Raw genomic sequence first — 26,298 nt, forward strand, 5'->3', positions numbered from 1 at the left:
TGAGCTCAAGAGGGTAATCAGTAAGCCAAAAATTGATTATTTTAGGACACTCCTCAGAGACATTCACTGGACTGATGTTTACAGTGCTCATGGCATGAATGAAAAATATAACATTTTTGCTAATAAAGTGCTTGCCTTATTTGAACACTGCTTTCCCCCAAAACTTACCAAGGTTAGAGCAAAGTCTACAAAGAAGCCATGGATTACTCGAGGAATAGGGGTATCTTGTAAAACAAAAAGAAAACTGTATCTGTCAATCCGAAACATTTCCAATGTTGATGCTATAGCACATTATAAGAAATACTGCAAAATATTAAAGACTGTAATACGGATGTCAAAGCAAATATATTACAAGGAAAAGATAGTCATATCAGATAACAAAATAAAGACAATATGGGATATAGTGAAGGAGGAGACCGGTAGAACCAGACATGAAGAGGAACAAATAGCATTAAGAGTAAATGATGCATTGGTGACAGATGTGTATAGTGTTGCAGAACTTTTTAACAAACATTTTATAACTGTTACTGAAAAGATGGGGTTGTCAGGTTCGGTAGATGCTGCTATGGATTACCTTAGACCAGACATTTCAAGTAACTTCCATAATATGAATTTGACCCTCACTACCCCAACAGAAATAACGTCCATCATAAAATCTTTAAAATCAAAAACATCTAGTGGGTATGATGAAATATCAACAAAGTTAATTAAAGAATGTGATTCTGAGCTAAGGAACATATTAAGCTATCTGTGTAACCAGTCGTTTATCAGTGGAATATTTCCCGAATGGCTGAAATATGCTGAAGTTAAGCCACTGTTTAAGAAGGGAGATAAAGAAATAGCATCAAATTTCCGTCCAATTTCACTGTTGCCAGCATTCTCAAAAATTTTCGAAAAAGTAATGTACAGTCGTCTTTATAACCATCTTATCTCAAATAACATACTGTCAAAGTCACAGTTTGGATTTCTAAAAGGTTCTGATATTGAGAAGGCTATCTACACTTACAGTGAAAATGTACTTAATTCATTAGACAAAAAATTGCAGGCAACTGGTATATTTTGTGATCTGTCAAAGGCATTTGACTGTGTAAATCACAATATCCTTTTAAGTAAACTAGAATATTATAGTGTAACAGGAAATGCTGCAAAATGGTTCAAATCTTATATCTCTGGCAGGAAACAAAGGGTGTTATTAGGAAAGAGACATGTATCAAGCTATCAGGCATCATCCAACTGGGAACTAATTACATGTGGGGTCCCACAAGGTTCCATTTTGGGGCCCTTACTTTTTCTTGTGTATATCAATGACCTGTCATCAGTAACATTACCAGATGCCAAGTTTGTTTTGTTTGCTGATGATACAAACATTGCAATAAATAGCAAATCAAGTGTAGTCTTAGAAAGATCAGCCAATAAAATATTTGTGGACATTAATCACTGGTTCCTAGCCAATTCTTTGTCACTAAACTTTGAAAAAACACACTACATGCAGTTCAGAACTTGTAAGGGGTGTCCCAAGAGTATATGTCTAACATATGATGACAAGAAGATAGAAGAAGTGGACGGTGTTAAATTCTTGGGATTACAGCTTGATAATAAATTCAACTGGGAGGAGCACACCACAGAACTGCTGAAGCGTCTTAACAAATCTCTGTTTGCAATGCGAATTTTGTCAGACATAGGGGGTATAAAAATGAAAAAGCTGGCATACTATGCTTACTTTCATTCCATAATGTCATATGGGATTATTTTCTGGGGTAATTCATCAAGCCAAGCTAAAGTTTTCCGGGCACAAAAACGTGCAGTAAGAATTATATGTGGTGTGAACTCAAGAACATCCTGCAGAAGCCTGTTTAGGGAACTAGGGATACTAACTACAGCTTCCCAATATATTTATTCCTTAATGAAATTTGTCATTAAAAATATATCACTTTTTCAAACCAACAGCTCAATTCATGGAATCAATACTAGAAATAAGAATAATCTTCACAAGGATTTAAAGTCACTTAGTCTTGTACAAAAAGGTGTGCATTATTCAGGAACACACATTTTCAATAACTTGCCAGCAGCCATAAAAAGCTTAACAACCAATGAAATTCAGTTTAAGAGAAGCCTAAAGGATTTATTGGTGGCCAACTCCTTCTACTCCATTGATGAATTTCTTAGGAAAACCAACTGATTTGTATATAAGTACAACATAACTTCTGCACAATTTCAGTGCAGTAATGTGTTCACTGAAAATTTGTGTGTGTGTGTGTGTGTGTGTGTGTGTGTGTGTGTGTGTGCTTGTGTGTGTGTAAGTGTGTAAGTATAATCTAACTTCTGCACCATTTCAGTGCAGTAATGTGTTCATTGTAAATAAGTATTACAGTAGTTGTATTACATGTTTCTTACCTTATAAATAAATAAAAAACTTTTTTATTTTAAATTCAGTGCAATAGTATTTGTAAAATGACTCTTAGTGTTCATTAAAAAATGACGATCATTCCACTTGGGACCTGTGGAATGGTACATTAGCTTATTTGTTTTAGTTGTAAATATTTGTCATGTATTGTTGTTTTTCTGACATGTTCCACATCCTTGAGGACCTCCTCACTACGGATCAATTGGAATGAAAGTAAATCTAATCTAATCTAATCTAATCTAATCATCAAAGGCTTCACATGGTCTTACTAGCTGGCGTGGCTTGTTATTCTTGAGGAACCTTTTGGAGGTTGTGTGGAGGGAACAGGAGGTCATTTCCTGTAGGGCTACAGAATACGTCATAAACTTTTCATTGGCTTCTCATGACATAGTGTAGTCCCCACGACAAGCCCCCTCTTTTTCTCACTTACAGTTTGTACTTTTTGTCTCGCAGTTATTGCCTAAGGACCTTGCTTCATTAATTTTATCACCTTATTTAGTCTTTACTGTATGAGAATGTTGCTTCATTGATTCTGTTATCTTGTTCACTCCTTCACTGTTTAAGGAGTTCACTTCATAAAGCTCGAATCTGATTAACTTTCTGCATTGTTTACAGGACCTGTCTTTTATTTAAGGGTATGACATTCAGCGGTTCCATCTCTATTTAATTGAACAGTTTCATTTTCCCTCTTCAGTTCATGTCCTTCGTTTTCTTTATGTTCAATGTAATGTTATTATGTATTGACCAGTTGTAAATTTCTATGAAGGTTTAATTTACTTTCTCTGCAAGGATCGTTCTTCTTTTTTCAATGACTACAGATGTTGTTGACCTCATCAGTAAAGAGAATCTTTTTCTCCATGACTACAACTATTGAGAAAGTTATTGATACATATCAGGAACAGTATTGGTCCTAGTAAGTGTTTCACTTAAGGCTTCGCCTTATTTTAGGTGTGTGTACCTTATCTGCTAGGTATGATCAGAACCAGTCATTAGGTACACCTGTTATTCCAAATGATTATAGCTTATTTAGTAGAATCATATGGTCAGCTGTAACAAAAGCCTTAGAAAGATATAACAGTATGCCTCTGACTCACTCTTACTTGTCAAGATCATGAAGCACCACTTCTGTGAATTCTACTATGTCTGATTCTGTACTTTACCACTACAATTTAAAACTTTGGTATATCAGGTAGCTGTGAATTCTACTATGGCTGATTCTGTACTTTACCACTACAGTTTAATACTTTGGTATATCGGGTAGAAGAATGAAACATCTGTTAATGTTGGTGATTCACGTTTCAGGTCACTTGGTGAAGAAGTAATAGTTCATACCAGCCTCGAAGATGCCATCAAAGATTTGCACAATAGGCAAGATGTAGAAACTGTGTGGGTGATTGGTGGAAGTTCTGTTTATGACGTGAGTAGTAAATAAAACAGTCCTTTAAGACTTATTTTTAGTGCATATTCTGATAAAAATTAATACTTATATATAAAAAAGAATAAAAATCTTTGTGGGAATCTATTTTATGGAATATGTAGGCTGCAAATTATGCTTGTCTTCCTTTCTTTCTTTCTTTGAACACTTCATTTTCTTTTTCCTCTTTTTTAGGGTTCCATACCTCATTTGAAAAAATGGAATCCGTACTGGATCACTTTGTTGTCCATCTGTCTATCTGACAGTTAGACACCTATTTCTCAGAAGTGGTCAGGGGTATCAACTTGAAATTTATGCCGCATACTAAGGTCTGCAGTCACTTGGTGATCTGAAAATTTAAGCTTCTAAGTCAATGTAGTCAAAAGATACAGTCATGTATGTCACATATTTTGATACTTGCAAACTTACTCAGCAAAACCTATAGATGAACTATTAATGTACATATCAGGCCTGGTGGTCTAACATTAAAATGCTTGTCCAGAAACAGAGAGGTCATGCGATAGAATCTGTCAGACCACACACTTCTCAGTCTTCGTTTCAATCTATCCTTCGCCTCTAAAGGCTGTGAAGAGTCACCAGAAACAACGTGTAGTTCAGATTCCACATTAAACTACAGGTCCCCCTTCCCTGGTTGGATAACTGTGATAGGTTAGGCCATGTAACTCACCAAAGTGATGTCCAATTGAAAGACTTTCACCAGGCCATTGAGCCACACGAAATTTTTGTCATAGTTATCAATCATCTATACATAAATATGTTGGGAATGAGAGCGTGGGTCCTACTTGCGCTTCTCTCTCTCTCTCTCTCTCTCTCTCTCTCTCTCTCCTCCCCCCCCCCCCTCCCTCCCTCTCTTTCTCTCTCTACATATTTATCTTCTAAATTGCCGACAAATTAACCACTGTTTGTGGTAAGTAGTCAGCTACATTTTCATCAGCAGTATTTTTTAACTTCTCTGGAATTTTAGATACAAAAATTTCTCGCAATACCATTCGATTTTCTTTCTCCTCAGTAGCTTTCATCTCTCTTGAACTAGTGGATAATGAATGAGTCAGCCTTCTCTCTATTGCATTTATTTTATTTTCGTGGGATTTGAACTCCAAAATTGTGGTTGAGAGGAGTGGGGCCCAAAACTGTGTTCGGTTATCTTAATTTGATTTTACTTTGGTGCATGATGTTGAGATCCTGTTGAAATGTATGGGTCACAGCTTCTGTGGGTGGTAGGAAGGAGAAGGAAGAAGAAGAAGAAGATTGCTATAAATTGTCCTTGGTGAAAACTTGTACTGTATGCTGTTTTTGAGCCACATGTAATTAACATAAAATTAAATGTACATAATGTATGAAGCGAAAATAAATAACAACATGTGAGGTATTTTCTATCTGCAGGACCAAGTTTTCCTCACATAATTTTCTACTTCGTATTGATCATTCATGTGATAAAGGGGTCATCTGATTGCAAGAATGAAAAATATAGCTTCGTGTTTGATGCACATTGATTGAGAAACTGAAAATGAAGACAGTCTAAAATTGCCCATGGTAGAATCACCATTTGTGATAAGATTGAAAAGAAAAAATAATGGGTACGCAAGCAGATAAGCAGTTTACTGAACAAAGGTTTCAAAAAATGTACATTTCTGGTGCTTTAAATCGCAAATTAGTGTAAGCCTAAACATCAACAATCAGGATTTTTATGTGTCCAGTCAGATTCTTTAAGCTCTCAAACTCTTGTGATGCCCCCATGATAACAAAAGCTATTGCTGTTGCCAGAGTCTTATCATCGTAAAAAATATTTGGTGCTACATTGTTAGATTTCGTATGCATCTAGATTACTTCCCCCCCCCCCCCCCCCCCCCCCCCTGCCCCACGCCCATGAACCATGGACCTTGTCGTTGGTGGGGAGGCTTGCGTGCCTCAACGATACAGATAGCCGTAACGTAGGTGCAACCACAGCGGAGGGGTATCTGTTGAGAGGCCTGACAAACGTGTGGTTCCTGAAGAGGGGCAGCAGCCTTTTCAGTAGTTGCAGGGGCAACAGTCTGGATGATTGCCTGATCTGGCCTTGTGACGATAACCAAAACGGCCTTGCTGTGCAGGTACTGCGAACGGCTGAAAGCAAGGGGAAACTACAGCCGTAATTTTTCCCGAGGGCGTGCAGCTTTACTGTATGATTAAATGATGATGGCGTCCTCTTGGGTAAAATATTCCGGAGGTAAAATAGTCCCCCATTCGGATCTCCAGGCGGGGACTACTCAAGAGAACATCGTTATCAGGAGAAAGAAAACTGGTGTTCTACGGATCGGAGCGTGGAATGTCAGATCACTTAATCGGGCAGGTAGGTTAGAAAATTTAAAAAGGGAAATGGATAGGTTAAAGTTAGATATAGTGGGAATTAGTGAAGTTCAGTGGCAGGAGGAACAAGATGTTTGGTCAGGTGAATACAGGGTTGTAAATACAAAATCAAATAGGGGTCATGCAGGAGTAGGCTTAATAATGAATTAAAAAAATAGGAGTACGGGTAAGCTACTACAAACAGCATAGTGAACGCATTATTGTGGCCAAGATAGATACAAAGCCCACGCCTACTACAGTAGTACAAGTTTATATGCCAACTAGCTCTGCAGATGATGAGGAAATTGATGAAATGTATGATGAGATAAAAGAAATTATTCAGGTAGTGAAGGGAGACAAAAATTTAATAGTCATGGGTGACTGGAATTCGAGAGTAGGAAAAGGGAGAGAAGGAAACATAGTAGATGAATATGGATTGGGGCTAAGAAATGAAAGAGGAAGCCGTCTGTTAGAATTTTGCACAGAGCATAACTTAACCATAGCTAACACTTGGTTCAAGAATCATGAAAGAAGGTTGTGTACATGGAAGAACCCTGGAGATACTAAAAGGTATCAGATAGATTATATAATGGTAAGACAGAGATTTAGGAACCAGGTTTTAAATTGTAAGACATTTCCAGGGGCAGATGTGGACTCTGACCACAATCTATTGGTTATGAACTGTAGATTAAAACTGAAGAAACTACGAAAAGGTGGGAATTTAAGGAGATGGGACCTGGATAAACTGACTAAACCAGAGGTTGTACAGAGTTTCAGGGAGAGCATAAGGGAACAATTGATGGGAATGGGGGAAAGAAATACAGTAGAAGAGGAATGGGTAGCTTTGAGGGATGAAATAGTGAAGGCAGCGGAAGATCAAATAGGTAAAAAGATGAGGGCTGGTAGAAACCCTTGGGTAACAGAAGAAATATTAAATTTAATTGATGAAAGGAGAAAATATAAAAATGCAGTAAATGAAGCAGGCATAAAGTAATACAAACGTCTCAAAAATGATATCGACAGGAAGTGCAAAATGGCCAAGCAGGCATGGCTAGAGGACAAATGTAAGGATGTAGAGGCTTATCTCGCTAGGGGTAAGATAGATACTGCCTACAGGAAAATTAGAGACCTTTGGAGAAAGGAGAACCACTTGCATGAATATCAAGAGCTCAGATGGAAACCCAGTTCTAAGCAAAGAAGGGAAAGCAGAAAGGTGGAAGGAGTATATAGAGGGTCTATACAAGGGTGATGTACTTGAGGACAATATTATGGAAATGGAAGAGGATGTAGATGAAGATGAAATGGGAGATATGATACTGCGTGAAGAGTTTGACAGAGCACTGAAAGACCTGAGTCGAAACAAGGCCCCCGGAGTGGACAACATTCCATTAGAACTACTAACAGCCTTGGGAGAGCCAGTCCTGACAAAACTCTACCATCTGGTGAGCAAGATGTATGAGACAGGCAAAATACCCTCAGACTTAAAGAAGAATATAATAATTCCAATCCCAAAGAAAACGGGTGTTGACAGATGTGAAAATTACCGAACTATCAGTTTAATAAGTCACAGCTGCAAAATACTAACCCAAATTCTTTACAGACGAATGGAAAAACTGACAGAAGCCAACCTTGGGGAAGATCAATTTGGATTTCGTAGAAATGTTGGAACACGTGAGGGAATACTGACCCTACGACTTACTTAGAAGAAAGATTAAGGAAAGACAAACCTACGTTTCTAGCATTTGTAAACTCAGAGAAAGCTTTTGACAATGTTGATTGGAATACTCTTTCAAATTCTGAAGGTGGCAGGGGTAAAATAAAGGGAGCGAAAGGCTATTTACAATTTGTACAGAAAGCAGATGGCAGTTATAAGAGTCGAGGGGCATGAAAGGGAAGCAGTGGTTGGGAAGGGAGTGAGACAGGGTTGTAACCTATCCCCGATATTATTCAATCTGTATATTGAGCAAGCAATAAAGGAAGCAAAAGAAAAGTTCGGAGTAGGTATTAAAATCCATGGAGAAGAAATAAAAACTTTGAGGTTCGCCGATGACATTGTAATTCTGTCAGAGACAGCAAAGGACTTGGAAGAGCAATTGAATGGAATGGACAGTGTCTTGAAAGGAGGATATAAGATGAACATCAACAAAAGCAAAACAAGGATAATGGAATGTAGTCAAATTAAGTCGGGTGATGCTGAAGGAATTACATTAGGAAATCAGACACTTAAAGTAGTAAAGGAGTTTTGCTATTTGGGGAGCAAAATAACTGATGATGGTCGAAGTAGAGAGGATATAAAATGTAGGCTGGCAATGGGAAGGAAAGCGTTTCTGAAGAAGAGAAGTTTGTTAACATCGAGTATAGATTTAAATGTCAGGAAGTCGTTTCTGAATGTATTTGTATGGAGTGTAGCCATGTATGGAAGTGAAACATGGACGATAAATAGTTTAGACAAGAAGAGAATAGAAGCTTTCGAAATGTGGTGCTACAGAAGAATGCTGAAGATTAGATGGGTAGATCAGATAACTAATGAGGAGGTATTGAATAGAATTGGGGAGAAGAGGAGCTTGTGGCACAACTTGACTAGAAGAAGGGATCGGTTGGTAGGACATGTCCTGAGACATCGAGGGATCACCGATTTAGTATTGGAGGGCAGCGTGGAGGGTAAAAATCGTAGAGGGAGACCAAGAGATGAATACACTAAGCAGATTCAGAAGGATGTAGGCTGCAGTAGGTACTGGGAGATGAAGAAGCTTGCACAGGATAGAGTAGCATGGAGAGCTACAACATAGATTACTTAACGAATTATATTGGTTATGCCGGCCAAATGTGTCTGCATATTGATCCATCTCCGAAAATTTTGGCTGAAATATAAGTACGTGAATGTGTCCCAGTATTAACAAGTGAAACCGAAATAGAGAGATGAATAGATACAAATTTATCTATTACATACAAATATTTCTGTGAAAGTTGTAGTGGTTGGATTCGTCATTCCTTTAGTCAACATAGGATAATAGCATTGCAGTTCTGGACACACACTGGTCAGCTGGGACTGACTGACTGCAGTGTCAGTAATCAGTCAGTGCCATCATGTGGGTGCGGTATGGAGGGGCAGTTCCTGGTCATTGTTGGCTTAACAGACCTGGTGCCACTACTACTCAGTCTAGTGGCACCTCTTGAACCCGGGTCCTCCACATGGCAACTAGCCACATTGACTACTAAGCCACAGAAGTGGACAAGTCAACATGAGATGTTCAAATTAAATGCTGAGTAATTAAAAATGAATTAAAATGCATACTTGAGTGTGGAATGCCACACAAACATCAAACATGTAATAGGGTGAAATGCACCAACTGCAAGTGTGGAATACAGATAAATTATAATTTTTAATTTACATGACATCTAGATTTTACGCCGCAGCACCAATTTTAGCTGTGATGTATTAGTATGTGGCTATTTCTGTGGATATTTTGATGTCGCCATTAGTTCACTCTTTCCCCATACTTGAAGCATTTAAAATTTGTTGACACATGAAAACCACCGGATAACTGTTGGACTTCCTGAACGTGGTCCGTTGCAGAAATCCACACTTGTGCGGTAAGCTGAGGAGGCAGGATCACTGTTTCAGAGAACTAGAGGTAACGACCAGAAGGTTGTGTCTCCACAAACACAAAGATAGGTTGTGCAGATTTCCCAGAATTCATCAGAAATACCCATTGCCTATAGCTAAAACCTGCTTGTGTGCAACCAACTATTTAGATGACACCTTGCGACAGATCTGATCTTAATTTTGTACTCTTGTCCTCGGTAGTGCCAGTCTTGATTGCCTCAAAACTGAAAGTTTAAATGAATATGGAATGTTGTTTGCTAAAAAAATGGATGACATCAAAACACACACACACACACACACACACACACACACACACACACACACACACACAGATTTCCTGAGTTTTGCAGTGACTGTTGCACAAATTTTCATGTATAGAACAAATATATTTCTGACATGAACCAACACTGAGAGTATGCTCAAACATAGATGTTACTCATCCATTTTCAAACTGTGGACTGACTTTTTCATCACTGAGAAGGTCTTACAAAGACTTGCATGGGAACAAACTGTTATTTTGAAAACTGCTTAATGCTTTGAAATTCAGATAGGCTGGATTTTACTGTTTTTGATGAACCTCAAGAACTAATATGATTTTGATTTACTGAAAATGTTGTTGGTCAGAATCGCATTGCTTATATTTATGTGCACCATATTGCAAATCAGAGTGAATTACATGAAATTATTAATTAGTGAGTCAATCAATCAGTGCTAGTCATTTTGTACAGAAAAATTAACCTAACAAAGGTAGATAGTCAAAATTCAGAACCTAACAGTGATTATTATGAAATCTGCAATGGAAAGTAGGGTTGCTTATGAATTTCAAATCTCAATTATTATTGAAGATAATTAGTTTTAGGTCATTAAAAATACGTTAAGTAATGTATTCTAGTACTGGGAAGTTGTAATGCTTAACTTTCAAATGACATGTCACCTTTCTAAAATATATGTGTTAGCTCATGGGTTTTTGCTTGTAGTGATATAATTTAATTAACCACAACTTTTAATTAATGGTGCCCTAATGAAAAATAATTACACCAGTAGAATAAGAACATCCAAATTAATATTATTAATAACAAATTCCAGTGAAATTCAGTCTAAATAAGAACTTGAGATTTTTATCTAAGTTTTACATACCAACAGATAAATGTATTTAAAAATGCTTTTTTATGAATGTAGAAAGACATAACAGACGGGAAGAAGAATCAACGTGCTATGTCACAACCTGTACTGATAAGGCTTAGATGTGGAAATTGCTATCAGACAGGTGCGGTGGGCATGACAGCGTGGAGAAGTCCCGCAGTAGGCTTATAATAGGAAGTGATGCCTCAACAATGTTTTTCAAGGAAGAACAGCTCTAGTTTTGGCTAAATCGTCACTGAACGATTATCGGGAGCAGATGAACTCTGCTAATTTTGAAAAATGATTTTACAAAAAGGTGCTTCCTAACTTTCCACTCTGATCAGTAATTGTGTTGGGTAATGCACCATGCGAGTGCAGGCAGTTAAAAAAAAAACACTGAATAAATGAGACCCTAAGGTGATGAAAATAGTGTGTGCAGAAAAGTCTGATCATGTGTGACGATAACGATAACGTGCAGGAGGTGGACCTTTGCAATATAGTTTGCTTTTTCCAGTTGGTTGACTAGATATGATACTTTGGCGAGTCTCTTCAAACAAAGGCCACTGCAGAATGGTGTAAGAGTTGGAGGATGAATATCAGAGGTGCGATGATGTATTGCAAATTGTCTTTCATGCACTGCCATTGACGAGGACCCTGGCAGCAGCACATAATTGGGAGACTCCAACATAAACTGAGCCGTGGATGGCAGCAGTGCAAACAGTTCATAGTTTCATAAGTTTTACTTATACTAAGTGTAATGTCATCATGTGTGTAGACTTTTAAATCGACCGCCAACTGTGTCTGTGTGGGCCGGCCACTAGAGGTCACCTGTGGGAAGCACAGAATGGTCTCCACCATGCCGCCTACAGGTGACTTGCGCTAGTCGTGTAGTAACCGAGTAATACAGAAAACAGATCCAAGTAACACAAATATGGCGTTATTCATAAACCTCTGAACAATAACGAAAATAAGCCTGTCATGACTCCACATGTAACAAAACAAAAGAATCATACAAAAGGTGTGACATAAGTGAAACACAGAACAACTGATGACCACAGTATAAACTAAAAGAACATAATGAGAGTAAGTCAGTGCTGCTCCGCATGTATGTAGGCACAAGTCACTGGTAGATGCTGCAACAGAGACTGTGCCGTGTGTAAGCTTCCTACAGGTGGCCTCTAATGGCTGGCCCACCCTGATACAGTTGGCGGTTGATTTAAGTACACACTCATGGTGAGGCCACAATCAGCACACCCTCACTCTTGCGCTAGCAGCAGGATACAGCAGTAGCATTTGATAGATTGAAAACAAATTTGGAGCTTCAAACTATTTAGTGAAAAAAGCAAAACAGTTAGTCAAATAATGTGGTATCTTAACAAATCCTAATCAAAGACCTTAATGTGTCGTGGGTGAACATGTTGTGAATCATTTTATAGAATTCTACAACAGGGAAGACATAAGCTGCAGTTTGTTTGGCAAGAAGGATTTTATTTGTGTCAAGGAAAATAGTCCCAGGGTTCATAAACAAAAACGATTGTTGTTGAGAAACCTGTATGAGATGTGTCGAGCATTCGAAGATGAACATCCAGAACTGAAAATCAGATTATCCAAATTCTGACATTTACTACTAAAGAATTGTGTTCTAGCTGTTGCAAATGATAGCTGTAGTATGTGTGTATGCAGTATTCACCAAACTATGAAGCTTAGGTTGGAGGGTGTCAGATTGAGTTTGATATTGGACCCCACCCCTTGAAATCTTAGTTGTGGTGACAGACTGAGCTGTAGTGCAATATGAGGTCTAGATAAGGTGATAATTTGGTTGAGAGTTGGTGAAGGCAATGAATATGAATGCTAAATAAAGGTTGTGGTGTTAGATTGGCCTGTAGCAAAGTCTAATGTTTGCATTCACACCATTTTTATATGTACTTTGCCATATTTAATGCACGTTTCATCATAAAAACTAAAGCTGCAAGGTAAATTGAGAAAACGTATATTAGATAATGGACAAGTCTGCAATGAGTATTTTGATGAATATTGTGCACATATATTGTACATAAACTATGAAAACTGCGAGGAGATTGTACTATGTGACTTTTACCTCAACCTGAAAGAGCTGACATGCGATGCAGACTGTCAACACATACGAACATTGTCTTCCTCAGATCATTTGTAATTCTGCACAGCCAAAATGCTATATGCAAACTTGTGAGAACTGCTGAGGTGCACATTTATTCACCACATTTCTAGAAGAGTTGTTTGTCAAAAATTGAATTCATGAAATAACATACAAACTGTGGGCATCTACAGATAGAACAACTCTTCAGACATATCTGTCTTCTGTGGAAGACATCTTGGAAAACCTTGCAGACAAAAAAAAAAATGTCCTGCAGCACACCTTCATAGTCACTCAACAGTCTGAATTTTTACAACATCTGAAAGAAAGAGTGTGTGACAATGAATATGTTGTGATATGGGACACTTGCAGAGAATTGCTCATTTGTCTTGCAGGTTAAGTCCATGGTTTTAGTGGAACAGTGCACAGTCGACCATTCACATATTTGTTGTTTATTATAGACATCCAGAAACCTGTGCAGTAGATCACATCCCATTTGTTATCATACCACCACTGTGAATGTTCATCTTTTCCAATGCCATTTGGTTAATATCGTGATATCCCATGTCCATGGAATACCCTAGTACATGTATTACTTCTCAGATGGTGCTGCAGCCCAGTATAAGAACGGCAAGAATTTTAGAAAATTATTTCATCAGAGTAATTTCTGGATCTGTGCATTGTGGCATTTCTTTGCCACATTACGTGGCAATGGACCATGTGATGGTATCGCTAGTGTTGTCAAGAGACTGGCTGGCTGTGCCAGTCTGCAGTGCATCTCAACTCGTAAATAATGACACTCAGGCACTTGTTCGAGTGGTGTTCCAAGAACATTACAGTGTCACTTTCATTGTACAACAAACTGTGAATATGACAGAGAATCTCTCCTTTGAGATCTGTTTGTACAAATTCACACAATTGCAGGTATGCACAAGTTACACTGTCTTATTCTCATTGGTCATAATAACAACCAAATGAAAGTTTTTCCCAATTCACCAAACATCAGAAATGAATCTCTAACCCCACCTCCGTGATATCACAGGGTTGTGCATACAGGAAGGTTATTGATATGTTGGATATGTTTTGAATGGCAATAAAGACATTGTTGGGGTGACAATTAGCTTCCTAAATCCTCATGGCCCTTTACCTTCATTTGTATACCCCAAGAAATTTGACATCTTTGTAGTAGACAAGAAGGACATTCTTACAAACGTTCATGTGAGAACAGCAATGGGCCAAATTTATGTTCTTTCACCAAAAGATGCACAAACATTATTATATCATGCTACCAAGTATTGAGACATAAAAGTCCTGGTGATAAATTTGTCATGATTGTGTAAACCCAACCCTATGTTCCGTGCCTTGCAAACATGTTTTGTTGGGGTGGTTATATCGTATTTTGCATACTACAGATGCTTGCTATTAGCCTACCCATACAGCTATTGTGCACGTTTTTCAATACTTTGTCTTTTATTTATTCATTTATTTATTTAATTTTAGTCTGCATACTATTTGTATTGTTTTGTTGCATCACTTAGATATGTTTTTTGTATTGTATTGTATCTATTGGTCCTCTTGTCTACAAAGCAGCTTATGCATAAGAAATTGGACAAGTCAAGTTGTAAATGTACAGATTAAAGTCATTTCTAGATGCACTTGTTTAAGATAATACACTTTATACATAAGTATTTATGTAATACACTTCATAAATTTAAATATTCTTCAATGGACTCCATAAATTCAAATATTCTTCAATGGAGTAAAAACAGTGATGCTGTAAATATGACTTTAGAGGTTTTCCAAAGGTGTTGATCTCAGTAATAGCTTTTATGTTTTCAGGAGGTTTGTTATAAAGCTTAATCACATGTGAAAAGTACGTTTTTGGCACAGAGGTTTGCTAATTTGGGTTATGTATAAGTTTCTGTTTTATCTGGTAAAGTGATCATGTATATCACAGTTTTTTTGCAGTCTGCAGTCCTTACCTATTACATGTATTTTGAAGAATAAAAGGGTAACCATAATGTATACACATGGTAATGGAGGAATACCAGATTTCTTAAACAGAGGCTTACAAGAGTCTTTAGGCTTGCACCCAAACAAGATTCTAATGGCTCGTTTTTTTTTTTTTTTTTTTTTTTTTTTTTTTTTTTTTTTTTTTTAGTTTAAAAGTGCTATTAGCTGTTTTAGAGTTTTCCGAGAAAGTGACCCCATATCAAAGATGAGGATGAAAGTAGGCATGGTATGCATTCATTAATGTTTTCTCACTACAGCATGATTTTAATAAGCAAAGAAGGTAACATGTTTTGCTCAGTTCTACATTGAGATATTCAATATGCGTATCCCATTTTACATTGCTCTGCAGCTAAAGTCCTAAGAATTTGGTTTCAGTACTGTTACCAACTATTTCGTCATTGCTAGAGACTCGTGGGATAAACGCACCCATGTTAGGAGCTTTGTGGAATGTTAGAATTTTAGTGCAATGGTGTTTTTTTCCCCAAGTTGATTATTCTGTGCCCAGCTGTTAAGTTGTTTTGACACCCTGTTTACTGACTGCTGTAAATGTTCATTGCTATCTCCTTTTAGTAGAATTGTGGTGTCATCTGGAAATATATTTGTTTTATGTGCATCAATATTTAAGTTTAGGTCATTTATTTACAGAAGGGGTCCAATTGCAGATTCTTGGGGTACACCAAGTTTTGAGATACAGTTTTTAGTTTGATATTTGTAAGCTTGATGCACACTGTCTGCTAACCATTAGTCAGGAAGGAACTGATCCAGTCTCGAATACCATATCTTTCAAGCTCTGATAACAGAATTTTATGATCCACCATGTCAAAAACCTTTGACAGGTCAATAGATACTCCTATTGACTGCTGTTTTGTGTCCATCAGGTTTCGACTGGAATTGAGGCACTCATAAATAGCAGTTGTCGTTGACCTCTTATTTGTTCATTACATAGGATGTTGTTTTTATTTATAAGTTTTATAAATTTGTCATACACAACTTTTTCTGATACTTTTGAGATGCAAGAGGAAATTGTGATGGGTCTGTAGTTATTTACATTATTCCTTCTCACCTCTTTTATATACAGGAATAACTTTTGATGTTTTCAGTACATCAGGGAAAGTGCCTGCCTGAAGTGAACAGTCGCATAAGTGTGTGAGTATTTCAATTAGGTTTGATACACTCTTCATTAATATTGTCGCAGGTACACCATCAATGCCTGCAGAGTTGGAATTTTTAGTCCTTTCATTGCTGTAGCTACTTCATCTTCTGAAACAGAACTGAAGTACATTGATCCTCTACATCCACTTTTTATATTCATGTGCCTGGTTGCTCTTATGTAAGTCTGATTGTAACATGTTATCAGCAACACCTGTGAAAAAATTGGTAAGTGTTGGCTGTTTCTAAGGGGTTTGTTACTTTTTTATTTTTTTGTGATAGTGTTATATTTTTGCAAGATTGTCTGTATTCTCCAGATTCCTTTTTTATAATACTCCACATAGCCTTTGATTTATTAGCTGAATTATAAATGTATTCATCATTATGCATAATTTTAGTGCTTTTATTGCTTTTCTTAATATTTTGGAGTTTTTTTAAAAAATGCACATAATTCAGGTGAGGAATTTTTTGAGTTACAAATTTCATGCAGTAGTCTTTTCTTCTGGCATGAAACCCTTATTCCCCTTGTTGTCCAGCTATTTTTTCTAGAGTTCCCCTGTATGGTTACAGTTTTCAGTGGAAATTCAATTTGAAAGAAATGGGTTAATGTATCAATAAAAATGTTGAATTCTCATTTATGTCGTTCATTTTGTACACTTCTGACCGTTTTTATTTCTGTAATAAGCTGTTGAAGTAGTTTATTTTATCCTGATTATAACTTCTACATGAGGTTCTTAAAGATTTGTTGTTAATAATACTGCCTTCTACTTTTATGCTTAATATTATAGCAAGATGGTCACTAAAACATGCATTGAAAATTTGTAGTGAAGTGTGTGTAAACTCTTATTGAGTAGAAATTGATCTAGAGCTGTTTGGCAAGTTTCTGTTACTCGGGTAGCAGATTTTACTTTGACCTTTAAATTAAAGGATGTTGCAGGGCTCAAAAGGGTCTCTCTATTTGTGAGGAAATCAATATTGAAGTCATCACAGATTATCAACTCGCAATACATTTTATTTACTTTATTTAACAATGACCCCATTGTGTTTAAGAAAAGTTAAAAATTTCCAGATGGTAATCTGTAAACTGTAGTAATAACCAAGTTAAACTGAATAATTTGTATAGCTGCAATTTCATAATCCTTTTCAACATTTGCTCTAGTTAAGTCAGGTAGGGTAATAAAATCTACGTTTTCCTTTGTGAATTGCCACCCCACCCTGCTTGCTGTTTTTCCTGCTGTAGTAAGAAGCCAAAATGAATTTGTTTATTTTCATATTCTGAATTAATTCTGGGTTAAGCCAGTGCTCAGAAATGCATAACACTGAGATATCTTTAAGTTCATCTGTTAATAGTACATTAATTTCATCGATCTTATTACGCATGGATTTCACATTATGGTGATAAATTTTTAGATCTGGCATATTCATGATTTGATAATTGGGGTTAGTACCTTATGTGATCAAAAGTATCCGGACGCCCCCAAAAACATATGTTTTTCATATTAGGTGCATTGTGCTCCACCTACTGTCAGGCACTCCATGTCGGAGACCTCAGTACTCATTACACATTGTGAGAGAGCAGACTGGGGTGCTCTGCACAACTCACGGACTTCAAACGTGGTCAAATGATTAGGTGTCACTTCTGTCATACGTACGTATGCGAGATTTACGTGCTCCTAAACATCCCTAGGTCCACTCTTTTGGATGTGATAGTGAAGTGGAAATGTGAAGGGACACATACAGCACAAAAGCGTACCGGCCAACCTCTTCTGTTGACTGACAGAGACTGCCAACAGTTGAAGAGGGTCGTAATGTGTAATAGGCAGACATCTATCCAGACCATCACATAGGAATTCTGAACTGCATCAGGATCCACTGCAAGTACTGTGACAGTTAGGCGGGAGGTGAGAAAACTTGGATTTCATGGTCGAGTGGCTACTCAGAAACCACACATCATGCCAGTAAATGCCAAACGATGCCTTGCTTGGTGTAAGGAGCGTAAACATTGCATGGCTGAACAGTGGAAAAATGATGTGTGGAGCGACAAATCGTGGTAAACAATGTGGCGGTCTGATGGCTGGGTGTGGGTATGCCGAATTCCCAGTGATCATCATCTGCCAGCATGTGTAGTGCCAATAGTAAAATTCGGAGGCGGTGGCATTATAGTGTGGCCGTGTTTTTCATGCAGGGGTTTGACCCTTGTTGTTTTGTGTGGTACTATCACAGCACAGGCCTACATTGATATTGATGTTTTAAGCACCTTCTTACTTCCCACTGTTGAAGAGCAATTCAGAGATGGCAATTGCATCATTCGACACGATCAAGCACCTGTTCATAATGCACGGCCTGTGGCAGAGTGGTTACACGACAATAACATTCCTGTTCTGAGGTATCAAGGGATCACCAATTTAGTATTGGAGGGCAGCGTGGATGGTAAAAATCGTTGAGGGAGACCAAGAGATGAATACACCAAGCAGATTCAGAAGGATGTAGGTTGCAGTAGGTACTGGGAGATGAAGAAGCTTGCACAAGATAGAGTAGCATGGAGAGCTGCATCAAACCAGTCTCAGGACTGAAGACCACAACAACAACAACAACAACATCCTTGTAATAGACTGGCCTGCACAGAGTCCTGACCTGAATCATATAGAACACCTTTGGGATGGTTTGGAACGCCGATTTCGCCAGGCCTCGTCAACCGACATTGATACCTCTCCTCAGTGTAGCACTCTGTGAAGAATGGGCTGCCATTCCCCAAGAAACGTTCCAGCACCTGATGGAACGTATGCCTGCGAGAGTGAAAGCTGTCATGTAGGCTAAGGGTGGGCCAACACCTTATTGAATTCGAGCATTACCGTATTTACTCGAATCTAAGCCGCACCTGACATTTGAGACTCGAAATTCCAAGGGAGAGAAAAGTTTTAGGCCGCACCTCCAAATCGAAGCAAAGTTGGTCTACTGTAATATGAGACACAATTTAGATCGAATGAATGACGATACAGCTACAGTAGCTTGGTTCGAGTCTTAAGCTTAGCAGTTAAGCTTTACCATGTAGCCATTGCTATGCGTCAGGTGCTCCGTCCGTATTTATACGGGTACCATTCCATTTTCACGTGATTTGTCTGGATTGAATTGACTGCTTATTTTTCATTGATCTGATAAGTGCCATTCTCTTTGTTATAGGTGTTTACGTCACTCTAAGCTGAAAATGCATTACTGTACTGTGCCCGCATTGTTTGTTGCATTCTGATAATGTGTGTTTACGACCTGTCGCCGCTTGCGGCATGACTTGCTTTTGTGCGCGCTAACACAGCTTACAATTTAAAAAAAGAGAGGAATTGTCTTATTAGCAAAACAATGGCAAGAGACTGCTATTTGTTGTTACTTACACTGCTGCTTTCTTTGATAATGATCAACAAGAACCAAATAATAGACTGCGTATGATAGATGTTCTGAACGAGAGTTTAGCGAAAATTTTTCTTTGTTTGAAAATCTTTGCAGATGCCTCTGTAGTACATTACATTCTGCACAGAAATTAGTCATCTTAGATTTAAAAATCTTGTCAATTGCCGTGCTTCATTTCTGACTGTATCACTATTAGGCATAAGAATAATACGAATATAAACATGACATGATATGTATATTATTCCGCGTTTGCTGTTGTCTCACTCTAGTTTCGCAGTTTATTAGGCAGACAGGATTTAAATGAGATAGCAGCAAATACGAAAGAGTACATGGCAAAATGTTTATATTCATCTTATTTTTATGGTGAAGAGAATACTGCATGTGATTCACAATTCATAAAAGTTCCTATTAGCAACGATCTCTTGTCACAGGTAGGAAAAAATTCAGAATGCAGAGTTGGCCATATTGACAAACATCCCAAACAGTCTTGCCAGTCGGATTTTCGTAGTACGTTGGAATGCTGCTATATTCGAAGATGACCAATACGGAATTTGTATTTACTTCATTTTACTGACGCAGAGGTTTTGGCGCCAGTATTTATCTTTGTGCCTGCAAAGCATGCCTGTGTAGCGCTACATAATTCGACAGCAGAAGTTAGTTGTGGCGGCACCTACCAACATTTTTCAGAACTTCCGCTTAATTTGCACTTGATTCTAAGCCGCAGGCAGTTTTTTCGATTACAAAAACTGGAAAAAAGTGCGGCTTAGATTCGAGTAAATACGGTACTGATGGAGGGCATCACGAACTTGTAAGTCATTTCCAGCCAGGTGTCCTGATACTTTTGATCACATAGTGTATTTACAGCATCACATACCTTTAGTTTAAATTAGGATCATCAGTATTGTTTTTTATTTTCATTCTTCTTTCTTATTCATTTTGTTTTCCTCGCTGTCGTGTTGGAAGGATGTATAGGAAACTGATATAGTTCTATTCCTTAAAAGTCGTTCTTTAATTATTTCATTAACACGATCACAAACAAACCTTTTCCCTTCATAGTTCAAATGCAGTCCACGCTTTGTGTGCAGATGTCGGTGCAGGTTGCTTATATCCAGTACATTGCACTTAGCATATTGTCAACATAGTTTCCTTATTGTAATGTTTGTTTTCCGAATTTCTTTGGTTACATATGAACTATAAATTAGGTCAAGCATATGAGGCAGTGTGGCAACTACTGTGTTTTCCTGCATTTGTTATCTTGTTGAAAATTCTGCAGCGTTTTCACAAAACAGTTGCTTCATTTTTTTGCCACATCATTTGATCCCATTATACAGATGATAAAGTCATTCCCCTGCATTAATTTTGTTTGATTGTTAGTGTCTACAACATTTTTACATCCTACCCCTGGTTTCACTACACTAGTCACTGCTATGACGTGACAGGTTGTGGTTTTTCTTTCGGAACATGTTCTTATTAATTTATGTCTCCTTATTGAAATGTCATCCCAACTTTAATTTTAACTATGTTGTGTAGTGAAACATGAAGCAAGTATGTTTTTTATTAGTTTTGAACATGACCTGGTTTGAGATATTCTAGGTCGCTAAGTTACTGATCTTAACTGTGTACATTGTTTGTTTATGGCCATGTTGCTTATTATCTGAAAGCTTGTTCTCAGACCTTCCAAAATTACCTGTTTTGCAGATCTCTGTCTACTGGAAAAGAAGTTAAAATCATTTTTCTCTGCAGTGTTTGTCAAATTTTCCACAGATTTTCAGAATGTCAGTTTGCCATTATTCCTGTCATACTACGCTGCAGTTCTGTAATTTAGCATTATTTCAACAAACACACCAAATTTGATGAAGATTGGAGATGATCAGGTTGGCAACTGAGTTGACTTGGCATGGAACGACTTATGAGAAATAGTTGATAAAATTTACTGTATAGATTGTATGTGGGAAAATCATATTTTATGTTTTTAGCCAACTAAACAAAATTTAATACCATTGATTGGGTTTAATATATGAAGCCCAGAAAATATGAAGGGAAAAAGGAGGGGAATATATAAAACCATACACATTACTAAAGAAGTAAGCTGTTGGACTGCAATTTTGTTGTACATCCTGTTAAGCTGAAGCATATAATGCACTTTAACTAATGGTGTTGAGTAGTATAATCCAGGGAAAACTGTTAAATTTACATGACTTTTAGTACTGCTATTACTTTTCCTGTAAGACTGTAAAATTTCTTATTGTAAGACTGTACAATTTCTCATTGTTGCTGTTGTGTGAACTGACTTTGCAGTGTACCTGTTTTCAGTAGCGTTGGTGCTTTTGTTTGAAGTGTGTGCATATTTTGCAAGTGTTAGTGGCACAATGAATTGACTTAAGCTGTAGCTATACATCCACATGAATACTCTGCATTTACACTTAAATGATCAGCAGAAGGTTCCTCGAACAATTTTTAGACTATTTCTAAACTTTTTTTTGTTGGTGGAATTTTGGTAACCCCATTTCAGCAACTCTCTTATCTGTAATGGTGGTGTTGATTGTGTCTTGCTTCAGCTGTACTTTATGTAGAACTTGAATGTCTTTGGATTTTCTGCCAGACTTTGAGACACAGTTTTTTTGTGGAAACCATTAAGAGCCTCTCACATTGAAATTTTGGGCTCCTGTAAAAGATCATTGACCTTGGAGATGATGGGTTTTTATAAATATGGCATGCCTTTTTGGTTGCATCTGCAACAGTCTTCTGACCTGTTTTGTGTACCATGGGGGATCAGTTCTGCCTGCCATTAATTTATTTGGTGTAAATCTCTCAACTGCTGTTGATACTATTTCTTTGAATCTAAGCCACATCTGATCTGTGCTTACATAGTTTGGAAGGAATAGAGACTGTCTCTCAGTAAGGCATCAAGTGACTTTTTATCTGCATTTCAGATTGATATATTTTACTTTTACTTTTGATGAATTTGGATATTATGGTATTCAGTCGTGCTACGACGACATTGTGGTCACTAGTCCTTATATCCTTTGTTACGCTTCCTATTTACTGAGGAGTATTTGTTTAAGAGGTCTAGTATGTTATTGCAACTGCTTACACTTTGACTGGGGTCCTGAACTTCTTGTTCAAAATAATTATCTCGGCAACCATTTAGTGCAATATTGGATGATGTTTTATGCTTACTACCAAATTTAAACATGTATTTTTGCCAGCTTATCGAGGGTAGGTTGTTGAGTATAACATCTGCCCATACTAAGTCGCAGCAACTAATTCAATTTCCCTACAAGATAAACTACCTCTTACAGCAATGAACATGCCATTACCAACTGAATGCAATCTCTAATGCAACCAGTTTAAGAACAGTAAAACCAAATGAATTTAATCTATTAGATTTCTTGTGGCATCACGATCGTTGATCGTGATACCACAAGAAATCCGAGGAGCCCTCATCACCAGCCATAGGTGTGAGGGAGACTGAAGATGGCTTGTATATAAGCCCAAACCTGTCAATAAAGAAATATTATTGTGATCTCGACTGTTCGTTGTAACTTAAATAAAACATCAGGCCGCTGCTCTCCGTAGACTGTGCTGTCAAAATTTATGAACAATTGAGGTTGTTCTTGATCAGGTAACGATCTGGTGATGCAAGCTAGACAAATCACAATCAGAGAACTTGCAGATGAAGCTAAAGTTCGTATAGGATCTATTCATTCTACTTTAACAGAACATTTGGACCTCAGGAGTCTCTCAGCAAAACTTGTGCCAAACTTGCTAACAACTAAGCATAAGCAACTTTGGAGATCGTAAGAACATGCTGTATACTATGAACAGTAATCCCATCTTTCTTAACACAGTGATCACTGGTGATGAGTTCTGAGTTTACGGGTATGACCCAGAAACAAAGTTCTAAACATCACAGTGAAAGCATCCATTATCCTTGAGACCCAAAAAAGCGAAGCAGGTCCGCAGTAGTGTGAAAGTCTTGCTGACCATCTTTTTTGACTCCAGTGGTGTGGTCCATCATGAGTATGCCTCAGAAAGTACCAATGTCAATATGGAGTACTACTAAGAGGTCCTGCATCATCTTCATGAAGCAGTGAGACCAAACAGCTACACTGGCGGGCAGTGGACAGTTGGTGCCATCACTACGATAATTGACCTGCTCATTGTTCTTAGTTAATTCAGTTTTTTGACCACCTCAACATGGCTGTTTTTTGTCTAACTCCCAATTCCCCTGACCTAGCACCAAGTGACCTCTGGCTTTTCCCTAAACTGAAAAGACTCTGAGAGGGACCAGATTTCAGAACAGGGAAAAATTATGCAGAATTCGACGGAGCAGCTGCACACCATACCAAAAGAGGCTTTCCATTGATGTTTTCAGCAGTGGCAGCAGCATTGGGAGAGGTGTGTAGAAGCCAAAGGTGACTAAAACATAATGTCTGAATAAATATTGATTTTATAAATAAAAGTAGGATACTTTTTGAACAGTCCTCATACTAATTGAACCTTGATAGAGCACAAAGTAACTGTAAATTATTTATGGAGAGATTTCTTAAGAACGATGGAAGTGACTAGATTTGTTACAAACAATTTAACTACTGAAATTTGAAAGGGGGTTTTAATTACATCTTTCATTTATCTCTGATATCGAGCAACTGTTATATATTTGGAGAAATTCAATTGGATCTTTTTGTCATAACACTGGTGAGACAGTCTGAAGGTAGTCGGTACACAGAAAATTTGTTTCTTTGGCTAAATGGAGAAGAGTGGTCATAAAATAGAACTTTTTGCCTTGAAAATTATTCAAGAGGATAGAAGGAAAAAATAAAATAATTTTGGTTGTGTGCTCTGTTGCATAGTATGACCCACAAGTGATAGACTTCGATTGTGTACATATGCGCAGAGAAGTGCTGACCACGTATTGTGGTCTGTGGGTGTTAGCAATTTATATATAAAAAAAACAGGATTTATGTATGTATTTGTGCATGTGTCCAACATTTCCTCCTAAACCAGTGGTTTGATTTCAACCAAATTTGGTGCACATGCTGCTTGCTACATGAAAATCAGTGCTGTGGGCTCAGAAAGTCCTAGCTGCCACAAAAGGAAAGATGGGGGCAAAAAAGGTTTTTTTTTCAACCCCTGATTAGTAGGCTGCTGTACACAAAAGGTGTTTTGTGTGTGTAGTATCAGCATACCTAACAGGGTCTACAATTGCGGATGGATGCTGCTGAACAATAAGAGGGGGGAGGAAATTGATAATGAAAGAGATGGGAGGATGAGGTGTACGGAGAAGTGGAGGAGGAGGGGACAGACAGAAAGAGATGGGGAGGAAGTGATAAAGAGAGGGGGAGGAAAGTATAGACAGCAAGAGAGGGGCTAGGAGGAGGAGGAGGGAGGGAGGGATGGGGGTTGACAGACAGAGTTGGGGTAAGAAGAGAAGAATAGACAGAGGGGAAGAGGTTTTGTGTGAGTAGTAATGGCATGTCTTGCAGACATATGCTGCTGGGCACAGCTGCATAAAGAGAGGAGGGCCGAGGAGACAGTGAGTGGGGGAGGGTGAAGTGGACAGTGAGAGCAGGGAGGATGAGACGGGCAGAGAGAGGGAGGTGGAGAAAATTGATAGAGAGACGGGGAGGAGGGGACATGCAGAGCGAAGAGGTGAGGAGGAGGAGATGATCAGAGAGGTGTGGAGGTGTAGGCGTAGGTGGAGGTGATCAGAGAGAGCAGGAGATGGAGATGGACAGAGAGATACAGGAAAGGGGGGGGGGGGGGGCAGATGCAGGAGCCATGAGGAAGGTGTAAAGAGGTAGTGGACAGGTGGAAAAGGAAGAAGGGAGAGGAGAAGTTGGATAAAGAGAGTGGGGAGGATGAGATAGATAAATAGTGGTGGGAGGATGAGATGGATACAGAGATCGGGTAAGTAGAAGTCGACACAGGGAGGGGGGAAAGGAGGTGTGTGTGTGTGTGTGTGTGTGTGTGTGTGTGTGTGTGTGTGTGTGTGTGTGTGTGTGTGTGTCAAGTACATGAGAGAAGCCTTTGGGGGAAAGGCCAGTGTTTTTATATCCTATTGGGCAGCTGCTGACTATAGATATGCAAGATAACAACATAGAAAATAACAAATATTTAATATTCTAGAAGAAACTTTAGCTATGGAGAAGCTATTGACAGGATCTTCAGTTACATTGTAATTTTTGGACTTCCACCATATTGGTGAAAACGGATCTTCCCCATCCCCCATCAAAAATGCAGAAAGGTTACTACACATAGTATAATTTTGTATATCAAATTTCTGTAAAAGTTGAAGAAAAAGTTACCCAATTTTACTAAGCAAAGGCTTTTATTTCAGCAGAGTAATGCACCTTCCCACATGTCTGAAGGTACTACAGTCAAAATTGTGAAATTGTGCTAAAAGCTGCTACATCATCTGCCAATTTTCTAGATTTGGCTACTTCGTGATGTTTTTTTGTGAATACTGGAGAAAGTGGATTAATGAAAAGAAAATCCCATCATATGAAGAGATAATAGCTGAAATGAACCATTATTTAGTAGATTCTGAGAAATTGTGTTTTTGAATGACTGAAACACATGAGTAAATATTTGTAAATTGCCATATAGAACTGAAAGAAGAATAAAATGTGAAAAATGGAAAAATAAGTTTGACAATTTATTCATATTTAATGTTCTCTGTGCAAAGTGTGCTGATATGTAACATATTATCTTCGTTCCTGGAT

General features: G+C 38.0%; 1 protein-coding gene across 5 annotated transcripts in view; it reads left to right on the forward strand.

Annotated features, from left to right (window-relative positions):
- LOC124723030 (dihydrofolate reductase-like) overlaps positions 1-26,298 on the forward strand; it is a 130,499-nt gene that overhangs the window by 68,777 nt on the left and 35,424 nt on the right. For all 5 annotated transcript variants that reach the window (XM_047248205.1, XM_047248206.1, XM_047248203.1 and 2 more), the window contains exon 3: positions 3,707-3,821. In XM_047248205.1, the coding sequence (XP_047104161.1) occupies positions 3,707-3,821 (115 nt within the window). The remainder of the gene's footprint in view (positions 1-3,706; positions 3,822-26,298) is intronic.

The sequence above is a fragment of the Schistocerca piceifrons genome, chromosome X (assembly GCF_021461385.2).
Source record: "Schistocerca piceifrons isolate TAMUIC-IGC-003096 chromosome X, iqSchPice1.1, whole genome shotgun sequence".
Classification (NCBI taxonomy): domain Eukaryota; kingdom Metazoa; phylum Arthropoda; class Insecta; order Orthoptera; family Acrididae; genus Schistocerca; species Schistocerca piceifrons.